At 40.9% G+C, this 19352-nt stretch overlaps 1 protein-coding gene across 3 annotated transcripts in view; it reads left to right on the top strand.

Moving 5' to 3' along the window:
- The window catches only part of cab39l (calcium binding protein 39-like), an 81439-nt gene that overhangs the window by 16519 nt on the left and 45568 nt on the right, over positions 1 to 19352 (top strand). For all 3 annotated transcript variants that reach the window (XM_043700421.1, XM_043700422.1, XM_043700420.1), the window contains one exon: positions 7744 to 7880. In XM_043700421.1, the coding sequence (XP_043556356.1) occupies positions 7773 to 7880 (108 nt within the window). In that variant the 5' untranslated portion in view covers positions 7744 to 7772. The remainder of the gene's footprint in view (positions 1 to 7743; positions 7881 to 19352) is intronic.

Here is a 19352-nt window from a genome sequence, read left to right as displayed (position 1 = left end):
AATGGGGGTGAGGGCATATCAGCCATGATTGAATGGCAGAGCAGACTCGATGGGCCAAATGACGACAGAATTCTGCTCCTATATCTTATGAACTGATGTTGTTGATTATCAGCAAAAAAAACCACCTGGTTTATTAATGTCCTTTAGGGAAGGAAGCTGCCGTTCATACCTGGTCTGACTTACAGGTCGCTCCAGACCACACAGCAATATGGTTGACTCGTAACTGTCCTGTAGGCAATTGGGAATGGGCAATAAATGCTGGCCCAGCCTGTGACCACCCCCCTTCCCAATCCCAACCTTTCTGTGAATTAATTTAAATTGAGTACAAAATTTACAATGAAAATATTAAACTTTTATGTTCACAAACCTATCATGTTTCAGATTTTGGTCACCATACAAAAAACAAGGAATGAATTGAGCTTCAAAAATACTCATTTGTAATCACCTGCTTAAAAACAATTTTAAAAAGATGACCACTCTTGAAGGGAAATAGTTCATTTTCACTTCTCACCAGCCCTAGTAACAATTGTTTCGCTCTCAAACACCACCCACAACCACTAATGCGATGCATTTGCTATCTTTGCTTGTTGCCAATCCTCTATGACACATCCATATCTTTTTTTCAGGGTTAGTGGTGAATCATATCGCCTGGTTTTCCTATCAGATTGTTTGTTTCAACTGTCTTCTCATGAATTATCTTAACTGCAATGAAGTTAATTTTTAAATGTCACATTGGTGTCCATATTTGATAAAGTACATTTGAATCATTTCAAAGAATATTGCTTTGATCTGCATGATGTTCTATGAATTCTGTGATATGATAAAACATTTCTAACATTCTTTCTGTAACATTCGTACTGAGTCAATTTTGAATTTTTAACCATTGAAGTCGCTCCAGTTATGAGAAAGTATTCCTTCACCTAAATTAATTTACATTCCTTGCTTTATAAGAAAAGTCTGGCACTAAATATTACTTTAATAAAAAGAGAAATCAAAAGCTAAGTAATACAACATTATGGAATGTCTGATTTAAACCCTTTCCTTCCAGATAGAGGGCAATATCTAAAATCCAAGTAGTACTAAGAGAATAGCAGGACATGGAGTCAATAGATGTGAAGCTGGAAAAGCACAGCAAGTCAGATAACATCTGAGGAGCAGGAAAGTCAACGTTTCAGGTCCTAACCCTTCATCAGGACTGGAGAGGGGCAGGGCGACCCAAAATATATAGAGGGAGGGGATGGGGCTGGGGAAAGTTGGGTGGATGCAGGTAGGAGGTTGTTGTGAATTAAAATTCAAATCCCTACTATGTGGAAACAGGTCCTTTGGCCCAACAAGTCCACACTGACCCTCCGAAGAGTATCCACTCAGACCCATTCCTTTACATTTATCCCCGACTCATGCACCTGACCTATACATCCCTGAACACACTATATGGGCAATTTAGTAGGGCCAATTCACCTAATCTGCAAATCTTTCAACTGTGGGAGGAAACTGGAGCACCCAGAGGAAACACACGCAAACACTGAGAGAATCTGCAAACTCCACACAGTCGCCCGAGGCAGGAATCGAACCAGGGTCCCTGGTGCTGTGAGGCATGCTGCCCTGGTGGGAAGGGTGGAGGGGGTAGGTGAGTAGCAAGGTGGACAGGTCAGGGAGGTGAGGAAGAGAGGTGGTGCTAGATGTGGGTAAGGCTGGGGAAGGAGGGATTTTGAAACTGGTAAAGTTGATGTTAAGGCCATTGGGCATTGAGCTTCCCAGGTGAAAAATAAGGTGATGTTCCTCCAGTTTCCATTTGGCCTCACTGACAGTGGAGGTGGCCAAGGATGGAGATGTTACCAGGGGAGTGGAAGGGGAATTAAAATGGATGGCAACTGAAAGATCGGGTTGGTTGATGTATGCAGATCTGACAGAGATTCACCTGCACTTCATCCAATCTCATCTATTGCATTGTTGCTCCTGACGTGGTCACCTTTATATCGGGGAGACTAAATGCAGATTTGGGGACTGGTTTGCAGAGCATCTGCACTCTGCACCCATCAACCAACCCAACCTTCCAGTTGCCACCCATTTTGTCACAGGCCAAATGGAAACTGGAGGAACCACACCTTTATGTTCCACCTGGGAAGCTTACAGCCCAATGGCTTCAAAATTGACTTCACCAGCTTTAAGATAGCCCCAACCCTCTTCCTCGCCTCCCTGATCTAACCTAACCTGTCCATCATCTTATTGACCTGTCCCCTCCACCCTTCCGCTGACTATTCACAACACTCCCCTTCCTGCATCCACCCATCACCATCTCACCTACCTTTCCCTCAGTCCCACCCTGATTCCTTCATATATGTATGGGTTCCCTCCCCCCTCCCCAGTCCTGACGAAGGGTTTCGGCCCGGAAGATTGACTTTCCTGCTCCTTGGATGCTGTCTGACCTGCTGTGCTTTTCCAGCCTCACATCTATTGACTCTGGCATCTGCAGTCCTCAGTGTCTCCAACAGAACATAGACATCTTGACAAGAGACATTATGAGCAATGCAACTTGCTGGAATATGAGAATGTTTGCCTCTGTCCTCTTGAGTACAGCATGAATTCCCCATTGAACAGCAGTTTTACCTTTAGGAACACTTTGCAGAATTTCAACAACAGCTGAACTATGGATATGAAGGCACATGATCTAATATCTGGCCTCACAGTAATAGCTTAAAGTGTCTAAAATATGAGTTTACCTTACTAGCTACGTAGAGTCATAGAGATGTACAGCACGGAAACAGACCCTTCGGTCCTACTAGTCTATGCCGACTAGATATCTTAACCTAATCTAGTTCCATTTGGCAGAACTTGGCCCATATCCCTTTAAACCCTTCATATTCATCGACTCATCCAGATACCTTTTTGAATGTTGTAACTATACCAGCCTCCACCACTTCCTCTAGCAGCTCATTCCATACACGTACCACCCTCTGCGTAAAAAGAAAGTTGCCCCTTAGGTCTCTTTGATATCTTTCCTCTCTCACCCTAAACTTAATGCCCTCTAGTTCTGGACTCCCCACCCCAGGGAAAAGACCTTGACTATGTATCCTATCCATGCCCCTCATGATTTTATAAACCCATATAATATCACCCATCGGCCTCGGACGCTCTAGGGAAAACAGCCCCAGCCTAGTTAGCCTCTCCCTATAGCTCAAACCCGCCAACCCTGGCAACATCCTTGAAATTCCTTTCTGAACCCTTTCAAGTTTCACACATCCTTCTGATAGGCATTTTTGTTTTTGCATGGAAAGGAAACAATGACTAATCAGCACCTTTGTCAAGCACACAATGTTTCAAGTGTTTATCAACACTTGAAACATTGGGCTATACCTGTACTGGCAGTTTGAAAGCCAGCTGTGCCTCATCTCTCATCTCAGCATTTTATTGATAAGATTGTTAAGTTCCTTGCCATTCCCTTTCTAATGAGGAGAAAGTGAGATCTGCAGATGCTGGAGATCAGAGCTGAAAATGTGTTGCTGGAAAAGCGCAGCAGGTCAGGCAGCATCCAGGGAACAGGAGAATCGACATTTCGGGCATAAGCCCTTCTTCAGGAATGAGGAAAGTTTGTCCTGCAGGCTAAGATAAAAGGTAGGGAGGAGGGACTTGGGGGAGGGGCGTCGGAAATGTGATGGGGAAATACATTCCCTTTCTAATGACCTGTCACACATCTTGAAAGAATGGCTGCCTTTTGGACTAAAAGCTCTTGCTTTTTCTCTGTTTGAGAGCATGTGATTTCAAGTGAGACATAATAGCATTTCTATGACAATGCATTACAATTTATTTAAAAAAAAACTGTTAGAATGCTTTTGAAATGCATGAACCCAATACTCTTTCAAGTCTGTCCCTTCAAGGGCTATCCATTGCATTATTAGGATGAGTTGTAATGAACATTTTTGTGTCCCTTCTGAGAGTTGAATTCTGTGATTAATTCTGATGTTCCCCTTTGTAAAGATCACTTATTTTTGGGATTGTGTGGATGAGAAAAGGGATGGAGATGCTGCATTTAAACAGGGAAACTGGAAGATATTGCAGTATTGAACCTAGTTACTGGAACATATTGCGATTTATATCTACAATGTTGCCTTATCAAAACAGAAGGGAGAGAATGCTGAACTCGTTGGCTTTATGCACGTATTCAGGACAATTTTGACTAGAGTTAGTCCTTGGTTTTCTTTTAAAGTTGGCCATTCTTGTGGGATTAGAAGGCTCAGAATGGTAAACCATTTGATTGGTTCTTGGAAAAGTAATTACATCCCTGTATTTGGAGAAACACCTAGTTTGCAAGGAGAAAGCACCTCAATCTCTTGCTACTCTCTTAAGTGGAAAAGTTACAAAAAATCTCAGAGCTATTCTCATTCACCATTTTGCCATAAAATGCTCTCTGTAAATTGCCCATTGAAAGGATAAAGAGAACACATACTTTAAGATACTGAAAGGAGCAGATTCTTAACCAATGAATGAAAGACAACATTGTTATGTAAACAACCTCATCTCATAACAAAGAATCCTAAGGACGTGAAAGAAAAAACATATTGATGCCTGTGATCAGAACTGCCGCTTTTTGGTTTTCTACTCCGTACAATACCTATATCATGATGTTGAGGTGCCGGTGTTTGACTGGGGTGGACAAAATTAAAAATCAGACAACACCAGGTTAGAGTCCAACAGGTGTATTTGGAAGCACTAGCTTTTGAAGCGCTGCGTCTTCATCAGGTGGTTGTGGAGCAGAATCATAAGACACAGAATTTATAGCAGCGGGATTGCAGTGTCGTGGAATGTAGTATTAAACAGGTTTAGCTTAAGTCTTTCACCTTTTTAGAATGATCCTGTTAGTTTCAGTTCCTTCATATGTAAATTCCAGAACTTTTTTTAAAGTTACATTCTCAAGATAGCTTTAACAATAGATGCCATCTCGGCTCACCTAATGCATCGAAGGTGTGAAGTTAAGGTCTGACTGTGTCCCAATGTTCAAACTGGTTTTATTTCTAGAGTGGAATTTACAGAGTCCTACAGAGATTTATACAGTTTTTGAGCAAAATAAAATGTAATTCTGCAAGTACAAATTCACCCCACAAACTTTTATGTATGTGTGCGTGCAGGGGAGACAGAGTGTGAGCATGTGGGTGTGCGTATGTGAAGATGTGGGCACCTGGGACGTAGGATAAAATGGCTGAAGGAGCTGCACAAAATGGCTTCTGCATTGTTAAATTTCACTGAACCAGACAAAAACAAGAAACCACAGACTGATGAAGATCTGAACCCCCAGGGGGTCTCTCGGTTCCCTGATCGGTCAATAAACATACCTGTAAACAACTCTTTGTCAATCACACAGGCAATTGTTTATTCTTTGGTACGGCTGGGTTGGTAGACTCTGATCAGCCTGGAAGTATGAGTACTCCTAGACCATCAAAAGAATCTGATGACTTAGAGTTTGCATAGGGTTTATATACATTGTTCATAGTCAGACATGGAGCATGATTGTGTGATTGATAAAGAGTCATTTACAGGTGTGTTTATTGACCAATTGCAGCACCGAGAGGACCCTCCCTGCTGGGTTCAGGTCTTCATGTGGGGGGGTGGGATGTGTGTGAAAGAGTGTAATTGGGTATACGTCTGAGTGGGTGTGTGTGTGTGCGTGCGTGTGTGAGAGAGAGAGAGACAGACAGACTCTGCTTGGCCAGCTTGCATTGTTGTCTGTTCTGAAGTCCGCCTTGAAGGATGGTCCCATGTGAGTTCCAACATGCCACAGTGAGAAAGTGTAATGATCTCCTCAGGAGACCGGTTACCCTTTGTTGTCCAGTACTTTCTGGGAGCTGAAAAACTACGTCATGTTCTTCGCAGCCAACAACACGTTATTGATGAGGATGAGCATCTCGCCAAGATCTTCCCCACGCCTCCAAATCTTGTCTTTAAACAACCACCAAACCTCAGACAGATCATTGTTCGCAGCAGACTTCCCGGCCTTCAGGACATCACCCTACAACCCAGTCACGGCAGATGCTGCAAGACATGTCGGTGTCAACTTGGATACCACCCTTACACGTGGGGACACCTCCCACCATGTATGCGGCAGGTACTCGTGTGACTTGGCCAATGTTGTCTATCTCATATGCTGCAGGCGGGGATGCCCTGAGGCATGGTACATTGGGGAAACCAAGCAGAGGCTACAGTAGCGAATGAATGGACACTGCACAACAATAACAAGCCAGGAGTGTTCCCTTCCAGTTAGAGAATACTTCAGCGGTCCGGGACACACTGTCTCGGACCTTCGGGTGACCATCGTCCAAGATAGACTTCAAGATAGGCAACAACGCAGAGTGGCTGAGCAGAGGCTGATAGCCAAGTTCAGTACCTGTGGGGATGGCCTCAACTGCTACAGGTGACCCCACTGCACTATACACACTCACACACGCAAGCGTGCACACAAGTTCTCTTACAGACCCACACACTTACACAGACCCTCTCTCATACACTCACACTTGGACCCCCCCCCATATTCACACCGACACACGCACCCTCTCACAGACTTATACCCCATTACAGGCACACACACATGTGCACGCACTCTCACAGACACTTGCAGTCACTCGGTCTCCTCTGCACGCACACGTACCTAAGTTTGTGGGGTGAATTTATACTTGCGGAATTATATTTTAATTTGCTCAAAACTGCATAAATCCATGTCCGATTCTGTAAATCCCACTTTAGAAATAGAATCAGACTGACCTAACATTGGGACACAGTCAGACCTTAACTTCATACCTTCGATGCATTATGTGAGCTGAGATGGCATCTATTGTTAAAGCTATCTTGAGAATGTAACTTTAAAAATGTTCTGGGATTTACATATGAAGGAACCAAAACTAACATCATTCTAAAAGGTGAAAGACTTAAACTCACCTTGTTTAATATTGCATTCCATGACACTGCAATTCTGTTGCTTTCAATTCTGTGTTATGATTCTGCTCCACAACCACCTGATGAAGAAGCAGTGCTTCAAAAACTAGTGCTTCCAAATAAATCTGTTGGACTATAACCTGGTGTTGTCTGATTTTTAACTATATCATGTACCTTTGCATGTGTTTGTGTCTGTATGGGATTTTTATAAAAGGGATACAGTTTAAGTCATAGACTTTAAAGTTAGCAAATCAGGTTTCTTTCTTGCCATTGATTTAAAACAGTTTGATTAGAATAAATACCTCTTATCTTCTTGACAAACAAATGTTTGCATATTTTCTTAGCCTGAATTAGACAGGTAGAATTGGGCAATTTGGAGGTTTACTTAGTTTCACATCACTGCAGACTCTAGTAATAGTGAGACTTGATTCCAGCGTATTACCTCAGTGAGTGGTGATGCCTTCTACAGGTCTGCATTAGCATATTTCTGGTAGTTCTTGCATAACTTTCATAACTTAGATGATTGAAGTCATTAGTTGGGGCTAAAGAATGGGAGGTTTTAATTAGCTAACTGATCCATTGGCTTGAAGACCATATTTTGCAATGAGTATATGACGCAGAAGTAAGACAATTTCAATAGGTGTTGAGAAAGGATAAATTCTAATTACGTGTGTGTAATTTTAAAGTTGCTTCTTGGTGCATATATGATCTTAATCACAGTCTGCAGTTTATGGAAACTACTGATAATAAAATCTTGGCTTATGAAATACTATAAAATGTGACACTGATTTGTTTCTTACTTTTCAATTTGTTTATTTGCAGGTGAACCGGGGAAAATTAAGCAAACAAAAATGCCACTGTTCAAATCACACAAAAGTCCAGCAGACATTGTGAAGAATCTCAAAGAGAATATGGCAATGCTGGAGAAGCAGGATATTTCCGACAAAAAGGCTGAAAAGGTATGCAATGTTGCTTGAAAAGGTGTTGTCCTGTGGGAGTAATGTTGTTCTATGCATGAGTGAAAAAACAAGAGTTGTGTACTTGAAAGCTGACAAAAGAAATTTTCCAGTATCCTTGTCATGTCATTATCAAAGTACCAATATTCTAGAATTGAATAATTAGGCATGTTTTTATGTCGGGTTTTAAAATATTTTGTTCAGGTTTCATGGAAGAAAAGAACTTGCACTATATAGTGCTTTTCCAGCGAATTGCTTTAAATATGAGCAAATAAGGCAACCATATATCAAGTTAATAAATGACTGGCTATTAAGTTTTTTTGGTCATCACTAACGTCTGATATGTCAAAAATAGCTGAATATTTAAACAAGTCTACATTGTAATTCTGCACTTTGCAGACCTGCCGTCCTCACTTTCTCCTAGACTGTAATCCAAACCAGTCAAGTCTGTTGTCTCTGTATTCAATCTTGAAAATTGCAGGTATTGGTCATAGCTGCCTTAGTCCCAGAGGACCATTACACTATGCTCTCATTAGAGAGAGTTGGTGATTAGTTAGACCTGAGGGTGAGAGGCAAGGTTGACAAGGTAGGAGTTTCATGGTGATCTTAACCCTCATTTTGCAACACAAGCCAGTAATTCAGTCAACTGAACTAATCAACTCGCATTGCCACTATTGTGACTCTGAGAGGAGTGCAATGGAAATTGAGTCCCAGTATTCCATGAACTGTACCACGATATACATGTCTTAATTAATCCTCGAAGTGGCACATTATTTAACTTTATTGCTATTACCTAGACCAAAACAACTTTCACCAGGTTTCTATAATCAACACAAAAATAACTTTTGTTAAGAACAAACTTAATCTTTAAACAAATTCTTTAAACAAGTGCCAAAATCAGTTAATACCTAAGCTACTGTGTCCTCCTTAATTCTTACACATTCATACACTGCAGAAGACACGGCTTTGCAGATATATTGTTGGTGATAAAATAAGGGTAGAATGAGTTGATCTCTCAGTTCCTCTGATTTCTTGTTGAGGAAATCAACTTGTCCTCTGTGATGAAAGACCCACTACTCGGGTGGAAGGTCAGTTAGATCTTTGGATCGTGTCAACAGTTCTGCATTTGTTTAGAGTTTGAGATTGGGATTACTGATGTATGAAATTTTCTGTCTTGCTATTCTTGTAAAATTGTGTATCTGAACATGATTGTTTTGGCTCATGAAGGTCAAAAGGACCTAAAATTACATGTCACTTTTCAGCTATACTGCTAACCACGTATTGTCCTCTTTTATTCAGATAATTGAAACTAATTTCACATTTTACTTTTAGCATTTGAAGTGATATCTATGGATGCATTTTTTTTTGAAGATCTAATCAATTTTTATTACATGAAATTTGGGGAATTTATTTTTGTTCCTTACTGATAATTCAGTGATTGACTTCTGAAATTCCATCCTTGTTCAACAAAAACTGAAAATCAGTTGCTTTGGTCCTTTATACAGGCCGAGATATTAATAATATTAACAGACTGTGTGAAGATAAAAATTCAGTTCTTCGAACTGATTGTGCATTGAGTTCCTATTCTTGTCAGACCCGGTTCCCAGCAGCAGGTTCAAGAACTATATTTGAATGCATTGTGTACATCCCTTTCTCAACCTGCCTTTTGCTTGAGAAATTTTCTCAGGGGGAATTTAAAATGGTGACGAAAGTTACTTTGAAACGGTGGGGCCAGGGAGTCATCTATTCTTGTGTACTGTTGGTTCTGATACTTCCATTCTCATGTTATAAGAAAATTGTGAAATAGTTGTGCCTTTTAAACTAATGGGACCGGAATCCCGTTACATCCAATACATGGAAGGAAAGTTTGCGTTCTACAAAGAATGGTCCAAAGTCTTCAATTGCGTTGAAACAACATGTGTTATAGCAGAATTGACAGGTATCTAAGGAACAGCTGCTACATTTCCCAGACTTTTAGGCTAGTATATTTCTATCTATTTTAAATTCAAAATCTTTCGGTTAGTTTTCCTTCAATCAGCTGTTGCTGGCATTTTAAATATTGATTCACTGGCATGTTTTTAGGTGGGACAACAACTTTTTCTAGATCATTTTAAGTACTGAGACTAATGTCCTGTCAAAGGGGTAAATGAACCTAAACATGAATGGGTGCAGTTAACTGAGTAGTTCCTTTGTAGATCTGTTAACGTGAATTATTAACTTAATTAGTAGAATTAGATGGCTTTTGTTAATGACTTCTGTAATTATATGGAATAAAAATAAAGATATTTTGCAGTCTTTCAATGTGCAAAATTTTCCATGAAGCGAATTAATTGTATATGAAGTTTCTCTTAAAACGTAGTCCTCAAGTTCTGAAACTAGCAAAGCACTTGTGGATGCAGAAAATCTGAAATAAAAACTTAAGTGCAGGAGACAATCATCATCCATGGAGAGAGAAACAGAGTTAATGTTTCAGGTTGATTTCAACCCCCCCCCCCAACCCAAACCACCACCACACAGCTGAAAGACTGTAGTAAAGGTGGCAGAAAGACGTCATAATACATGGAAGGAACAGGCTGGGTATCAAAATGATTTATTAGTTGCAGTATGTTCCGAGTATATTTAACCATATAAACAGCAACAAAAGGATTTGTTTGAATAACAGAATATGACAACTGAAAAACAACAGGTTGCAGTAAAATCATTGTATTCACAAATTCAGTTTGAAATGTTTCGTCATTTGTAATTTTAAAAACTGTTTTCCAGAGAATAAATCCTAAACCTCTACACTACTGAATTGTGCACGACTGGTAATTTTAATGGGAACCTGTGTATGTAATCACAAAGGTTTTGCCACCAAATTTGTCTTCTGTCAAGTAGAAATTGACTTGGACTAAGTCAGTGAAATAACAATATTTAGCTTCCTGTTAGGTGACTAAATGTGAAGGAAACCCTAAGTTGTGGCATCACGTGATAAATCTGAAGATTTGCATTTGTACATTGTGTGGATTTGGGTATTCTGTCTGATTGATACAACTGGGTGGCTTGTGAGACCATTGCAGACAGCAAAGTGGCTGATTTTTAACTGTTGAGGGCCTGGATTCAATCATAGGCTAGATGTTTAAGAATGAGAGTTGATGCCTGCAGAGTGGCAACATAGCCTCCTGTCTGCTGTGCAATGTTATATGTTGCCTCTGCAACTGATGCTGCTTGTTAGAGTCATACAGTCAGAGATGTACAGCATGGAAACAGACCCTTCGGTCCAACTCATCCATGCCGACCAGTAATCCTCACCTAATTTAGTCCCATTTTTCAGCACGTGGCCCATATCCCTCTAAACCCTACTTATTCAAATACCCATCCAGATGCCTTTTAAATGCTGTAATTGTACCAGCCTCCACTGTTTCCTCTGGCAGCTCGTGTTACACGCACCATCCTTTGCATAAAAAAGTTGCCCCTTCGGCCCTTTTTATATCTTTCCCTTCTCACCCTCAACCTATGCCCTCTAGTTCTGGACTCCCCCATCCCAGGGAAAAGACTTTGTCTATTTATCCTATCCATACCTCTCATAAATTTATAAACCTCTATAAGGTCACCCCTCAGCCTCCGATGCTCCAGGGAAAACAGCTCCAGCCTATTCAGCCTCTTCCTATAGCTCAAATCCTCCAACCCTGGCAGCATCCTTGTAAATCATTTCTGAACCCTTTCAAGTTTCATAACATCCGGTAGGAAGGAGACCAGGACTGCATGCAATATTCCAATAGTGACCTAACCAGTGTCCTGTACTTTGTGGTAGTTAAATGTGGTTAGTGTCAATGGCTGTGTTGGGACAGATGGGGATGGAATCGATGGAAGCATTGATGGATCATAAGTGCTGGAAGATGACGTATGAGTCACCAATGCCAAAAGGTTGAAGAGAAGTAACTTAGCTTTCGTGATGCTATTAACAGCTTGGAATACTTGTGCCTCTCTGAGAAGAAACCATGTCGCTTCATCTCTGCTTTAAATCGTTCCCCCCCCCAAAAAAAAAACATTATGTAGACTCCTCCACATCTACTATTTAAAGACCCATCATAATCTCAAATTTTGTAGAAGTCACAGGTTGACTGCTTTTGGAGGAAGGGTAATTACAGTTTCTTTCAAAGGAGTAAAGCTAAGATTGGGAAGTAGAATATTTAGCAAAACAATGGCTTTTTAAGAAGACAGTTACAGGGGTGTTTGGCGGAGTCAATCCTTCCCTCAATCTGATGCCTTTTTGGACACAAAATAGTGAATCAGTATGTGGATGTATCTCCTAGAGAAGGTGCAAAACATGATCTATTCTTGATAGATAAGGGAGGGCAGGTGACTGGGATACCACTTGGGGACAGTGACCATAATTTTATTAGTCTTAAAACAGTGATGATAAAGGATAGGCCAGATCTAAAAGTTGAAGTTCTAAATTGGAGGAAGGCCAATTTTGACAGTATTAGGCAAAACCTTCAAAAGTTGGCTGGTGGCGATGTTCACAGTTGAAGGGACGGCTGGTAAATGGGAAACCTTCAAATATGAGATAATGAGAGTCCAGAGAGAGTATGTTCCTATTAGGGTGAAAGACAAGGATGGTAGGTATAGGGAATGCTGGATGATAAGAGAAATTGAGGTTTTGATTAAGAAAAAGAAGGAACCATATGTCAGGTATAGACAGCAGAGGTCGAGTGAATCCTTCAAGGAGAATAAAGACAGGGGTGGATGTAAGAGGAAAATCAGGAGGCAAAAAGGGGATATGAGATATCTTTGGCAAATAGGGTTAAGGAGAATCCAAAGGGATTTTACAAATATATTAAGGACAAAAGCATAATTTTGGAGAGAATAGGACCCCTCAAATATAAGCAAGGCAGCCTATATCCCTCTGGAACTGCAGAGAATGGGGGAGATACTAAAAAAGTATTTTGCACCAGTGTTTATTGTGGAGAAGGACATGGAAAATACAGAATGTGGGGAAATAGATAATGACATCTTGAAAAAAAATTCCATATTATAGAGGAAGAGGTGCTGGATGTTATAAAATGCATAAAGGTGGATAAATTCCCAACCTAGAGATGTACAGCACAGAAGCAGACCCTTCACTCCAACTCGTCCATGCTGACAAGATATCCTAGCCTTCTCTATTCCCATTTGCCAACGCTTGGCCAATATCCCTCGAAACCCTTCCTATTCATATTCTCATCCAGATGCCTTTTTAAATGCTGTACTTTTCCCTGAGTATTGGAGGCTGAGGGGTGACCTTGAGGTTTGAAAATCATGAGGGTCATGGATAGGATAAATAGACAAGGTCTTTTCCCTGGACTCCTTTGTGGGGGATTCTAGAACTAGAGGGCAAAGGTTTAGGATGAGAGGGGAAAGATTTTTTAAAGGGACCTAATGGGCAACTTTTTCATGCAGAGGGTGATGCATGTGTAGAATGAGCTGACAGAGGAAGTGATGGAGGTGGGTACAATTGTAATATTTAAAAGACATCTGGATGAGTATATGAATAGTAATGGTTTAGAGGGATATGGGCCAAGTGCTAGCAAATGGGATTAGATTAGGTTAGGATATCTGGTCAGCATGGATCTCTGACTCTATGTCTATAATTAATTAGCTCCTCACACTTGGCATCAAAAGAGGGAAAGACAGGAGGAGGACATCAAAGAATGTCATCTGTAACAAAGAAGTTTCATGCGATATATGTCTGATCCTGGAGTCTTCTATAACTTGCCAGTAGAGTGACAGAAATGACAATACTTGAAGTTAGATTTGCCAGGGAATAAATGACATAATATTCAGAAGATCAGGCAGCATCAGTGAAGAAAGAATGGTGTTTCTCTGCAAATGCTAGCTTAATCTTCCCACCATTTTCAGTTCTTTTTACTTTAACTTTTCAGCATCTACTATATTTTGCCAGTGAATTGTGAAACTTGTGTACCCCAACTTCTATGACTATATGGTGTGCATCACAAAGATTAGTGACAGGGATCAGAGGATGCAAGAACGCCATTGAGCAATGATGACTGAAGCAGCGCAGATCTTTAGTGGAACAATGGATTCAACAATTTTGTGTTGGGCTAAGTGACAAGGAGTTGGGCATGAGTGGTTGTGATTGTGAGAAAATTGTGTTTATGTAAATTTCTTCCTCTCCACTCCAACCCCAATCCCTTCTATAGTAAAAGTTGTGAATACAGAGATTAGAGATGAGCCAGAAATTATGAAAAGGAAAGATTGAAAACAATTGAAAGTGGTCTTGTCATTGACATTTTTAGCTTAATCTGGCTGGGACTAGGGGACATTGGGTCAGGGTGGTAAAATCAAAGAGAAATGATAGGGTTGGGATAAAAGGGAGTAGGAATTTAAGGGTGAAGTTTGCAGATTAGTCATTCTATTTACAGGCGAGAAGATGAAAATGGAAAAGAGATTTCAACAAAAAAATTGCCAAGAGGCTTTGGGAGGGTGACATGGCATTAAGCCAAGGTAGTGGTTTGGGCATGGAAAGTTTATTTGGGTGGGGTAAACTCTATAAAGAGAGAGAATGAAATATTGCAGATGCTGTCAAAAGGGAGTGTGAGAGTTTGTGTATGCTGAAAAATGCGCTTTTTTGTGTCAACTACCTACAGATTTTGCTGCAGTTTAGAGTTATATTTCTGGTTTTTGGATTGACACAGGATCATGGACCTGTGATTGAATCAACGCATGATTTTTATAATCAAATTACTTGATTGTAAGCAAAGTTTTCTTGTTTTCACGTTCCTTCTGTAATATTGCAACAAGACAAAACTTGAGAGCTTGGTCAGCTTTATATAATTAACCTAAAGTAACTTCTGTTTTGGGTGTGTCTTAGCTCTTCTTTGTCCTTTTGCATATTCTTGTTTAAAATAGCATGTATATGTGCAATCACACATCCATTTACATTTGTCTGATAGGACATTGATAACTAGCATTTACTCTGCACCATGGGAAACTGACCACTATTTAGTTCAAAATGCTAATAGTACTGTTAAACAATTTTTAAGGAAGTAACACCTGAACATTTTTTTTAATTGTAAAAATTACAGGTAGTTTCTCTTTCGTTTGGAATCATTTGGCCTCAGATATTAAAGCTGGTTGCTGTCACTTAAAATAACTTATGTTAGTTGTTAAAGACTTAGAAATAAAGCTTCAAGAGTCTTGTGTGATCATCTTTAAGGCTAGAATTTAGGAACAAACAATTGTGAAGGATGCACAGAAGAAAGCACTAGTATCCCCCACGATTGAGATGTCATTTTAAACTGGCGAGATTATTGGCCAAGAAAGCCTGCTTGAGTATAATGCTACCCTGTGTTGAATTAGCATTGCATTGTAAATCAATGGATGAATAATATTTAAAATTAAATAAAACATTTGAAGGCTATTTTAAAAATATACTTTAAGGTCTTGTTTCTGCAGACTGTAGGTTTATTTCCTGAATTTAGGCCCACTCCCCACTAATTGATTCCCATATGATATACAAGGACTGATAACTCAAATAAATCAGTTTTGAAAACTGAGTGCTGTCATAAGAAAGTTAGGAATAGGTTAATGTCAGTCGATCTGTCTTGAGTTTGGTTCAGAGATATAAACTACAACTCCAGTGCCTTATGGAGAGGATCATCCCAAAGTATTTCACTACAAAAAATCACGGTCATATGTATTACCGTGGGTAGCCAAACATTTTGTCAATGATGTGAGTTGTATGAAAGGTTATATTGGAGGTGAAGAAACAGATCTCCAATGGAGGCACCGAAACAGCAAAAGGCATAGTTGTTTCACATGGTTTGAAAAACTGAGCATTCAAAGAGAGATTCAGTGGAATTGAGTTACGTACTAAAAATTGGATGTGGCAACAGCTTTCAATCGCTGGAGCATTGGGACCTGTTCTGGAGGACATGTGTGGCATGTTTCCATCATAGCAAAAGGAATTTAAATTGAAGGAATAAAAAATAGCTCAAATTAAAATCTAGAATCCGTAATGGTGACTATGAAAATATTGTCTTAAAAACTCATGTGCTTCACTAATGTTCTTCAGAGAAGGAAATTGGACATCCTTATCTGATTTGGCCTAAATGTGATTGCAGACTCACAGCAGAGTGGTTGACTCTTAAATGAACTCTGAGTGGATTATCAAGGCATTTAGTTCTAGAGCACTTGGGACAGGGCAACAAATCTGGCCTTGCTAGCGATGTCAGCATCCCATGGAAGAATACATTTTTAAAAATGTGTTTGAGGAATGTGGATGCCACTGGCCCAGACAACATTTGGTGATCATTCCCAATTGTCCTTGAAGATGGTGGTGAACCACTGTAGCCCATGAGCTGTTATGAAGGGAGTTCCAAGTTTTTTACTTGGGCCAATTACAGGCAATTACTGTCTAAAGTTTGCTTAATGTGTGATATGGAGGGGGAATTTGCTGATGATGGTGTTTCCATTCATCAGCTATCCTTGTCTTTTTAGGTGATGGAAGTTGCAGGTTTGAAAAGTGTTGTTCAGGTAGCCTTGGTAAGTTGCAGGAATGCATCTTGTGAATAGCTGGTTTGCTCAGTTGGCCAAAAGATTGGTTTGAGATGTGATGTTTGTCCATGTTCAAATCTTGTATTGACTGAGATCATGCAGGCCTCACCTGTTCAACCTCTCCCCCTCACCTGAGGCATGGTGATCTTTGGGTTAAACCACCATCAAACATCTCGCTGTCTCTCTCTTTCTCTCTCTGAGAGGGCAGCACTATGGTCATTTGGGCCTTTCTTTTTGGTCGTGTTGAGAATGTGCAAGTTGAAAGTGTAGGATGGGGTTGAGGTGGGCTGTTTTGTCATGAACCGTGTTGAGCTTCCTGAATGTTGAGTGGAATTTGATTCATCCAGAGAAATGGGGGTTATTGCATCTCACTTCCAATTACTATTTTGAAGATGGTAGGTAGGTTGTGGGCAGTTGGTAAGTTACTAATTACTTCACAGTATCTGACCCATTCTTAAAACCACTGTATTTATATGGCAAGTCCACATCCATTTCTGTTCAGGATGTTGATAGCGGTTTCGGTGATAGTGATATTATTGGATTTCAAAGGGAGGTGGTTAAGTTCTCTTCCTGGAGATGGTCATTGTGTGACATTTGTGTGTACAAATGTTATTTGCCAATTATCAGCCGAAGCCTAAATGTTGTCCAGGTCTTGCCACATATGGACACAGACTTCTTCAGTCGCTGAGGCATGGTGACCGATACGGAGTATCATCCGACTTGGAAGGTCTTAGTTAAAGATGGTTGGGCTGAAGAACTCCTACATTGGTGTCCTGGACTTAGATGATTGAGCTCCAACAACCACAGCCATCTTCCACTTAGCCAGGTATGACTGCAACTGGTGTAACCAACCTTGATTTCCTCTGACTTCAGACTTGCTCAGGCGCCTTACTGCCACACTGAGGCAAGTGATGTCTGATGTCAACAGCAGTCACTCTTTTATCCATGTTTGGGCTAAGGTTTTAACAGCTGAGTGACCTTTGTGGAACCCAAACTGAAGATCAGTAAGTAGGTTATTGCTGAGTAAGAGTAGCTTGATATCACTGGCAACCACTTTTCTATCTTGGATAATGATTAAGAGTAGATTAAATAAGTTGTAATTGGCTGAGTGGTATTTGGCCTGATGTTTGAGGACTAGACATGCATTTTCTGTGTTGTCAAGCAGGTGTTAATGTTATAGTTATCCTGGAACAGCTCTTCTGCAGGGACATGGCTAGTTCTGTAGCACAAATCTGTTGTCAGAAACATAGATATTGCAGTACCCAATGCCTTCAGCCATTTTTTTGATAATATGTGGAATGATTTGAATTGGCCATAGATGGCATATGCATTAGCAATGGTCACTGATGAAAGTCAAGATGGATGCAAATTATGTCTCCTCTTTTGCACTAATGTGCAAAGCTCCCTCATCATTGAGAATAGAGATATTTATGGAACTTCTTCCAGTGAGTTGTTGAACAATCCACAGCCATTCACTACTGGATGTGCCAGGATCTGTTTTCTTGTGGGATCACGTAGTATGGCATGCAAATAATCCTTTGTAGCTTCACTAGGTCGATACCTCATTATTTAGGTATATCTGGTGCTGCTTCTGCCAGGCCCTCCTGCACAGTTTGAATTGTTAGATGTTTGTGCTATTTAGCATGGTGATGGTGCTGCAAATCATGGAGAGGAGCTGAGCATGAAGATTGCAGAGCCGTGCCCAGAAAATCTCTCCATTCTGACGGAAAGGAATCCAGGCCAGTTTCAAGTCTAGTGCTAACAAAGCAATGAAGAGTAGGGGCCATCATTCACTCCCTGAAACTGTTGTAGGATTGTGAGGGGGTTAGTCCTATCAATACTGTCATGGGCAGATGTATCAATGAGTGGGGATTTGGTGTGGATAAGGTCAAGTAGGTTTTTCTTTCCTCTGAATACTTTGTCCTCTGTTGCCAACCCATTTGAGCAGCTACCCCCATTAGGATTTAATCTGCTTGGTCAGTAGCAGTGCTACTGAACCACTCTTGGTAATGGACATCACAGAGTAAACAGGCAGGAGGCTGGAAGAACACAGCAAGCCAGGCAGCACCAGGAGGTGGAGAAGCTGATGTTTGGAGTCTAACCCTTCAATGTTGGCTTCTCCACCCTGGTGCTGTGTTCTTCCAGCTCCCTGGCTGCCTACTTTGGATTCCAGCGTTCGCAGTTTGTTTCCACACCTAGAGTACATTCTGGTCCCTAACTACCCTCAGCGATTGTTCCAATTAATGTTCACTGGGGGCAGAGTATTGAGTTATCAACTGAGGAGTGGGACTTGATGGGTTGTAGTAAGTGGTAATCAGCAGTAGGTTTCTTTGCCCACATTTGACTTGATGCCATGAGGAGAAAGTGAGGTCTGCAGATGCTGGAGATCAGAGATGGAAATGTGTTGCTGGAAAAGCGCAGCAGGTCAGGCAGCATCTAGGGAACAGGAGAATCGACGTTTCGGGCATTAGCCCTTCTTCAGGAATGAGGAAAGTTGGTCCAGCAGGCTAAGATAAAAGATAGGGAGGAGGGACTTGGGGGAGGGGCGTCGGAAATGTGATAGGTGGAAAGAGGTCAAGGTGAGGGTGATAGGTCAGACTGGGGTGGGGGCGGAGAGGTCGGGAAGAAGATTGCAGGTTAGGAAGGCGTTACTGAATTTGATGGATTTGACTGAGACAGGCTGGGGGGAGGGGAAATGAGGAAACTGGTGAAATCCGATGCCATGAGGCTTCATTGGGTCTGAGTTAACATTGTGGACTCCTAGGCAATTCAGTCCTGAGGTATAGCACTGTTGCTTTATCTGGGATTTGTCTTACTTGTGGAACAAAGCATATCCAGAGATGGTGATGATGGTATCTGAGCCACAGTAACATATGATTTAGTGAGTAAGACAATGTTGGGGCCTTGCCAGAGATTTCCTCAAAGTGGTCTGTGAGC

Source organism: Chiloscyllium plagiosum, chromosome 12 (assembly GCF_004010195.1).
Source record: "Chiloscyllium plagiosum isolate BGI_BamShark_2017 chromosome 12, ASM401019v2, whole genome shotgun sequence".
Classification (NCBI taxonomy): domain Eukaryota; kingdom Metazoa; phylum Chordata; class Chondrichthyes; order Orectolobiformes; family Hemiscylliidae; genus Chiloscyllium; species Chiloscyllium plagiosum.
The sequence above is the reverse complement of the archived record's forward strand: the minus strand, read 5'-3'. Positions and strand labels throughout refer to the sequence as shown.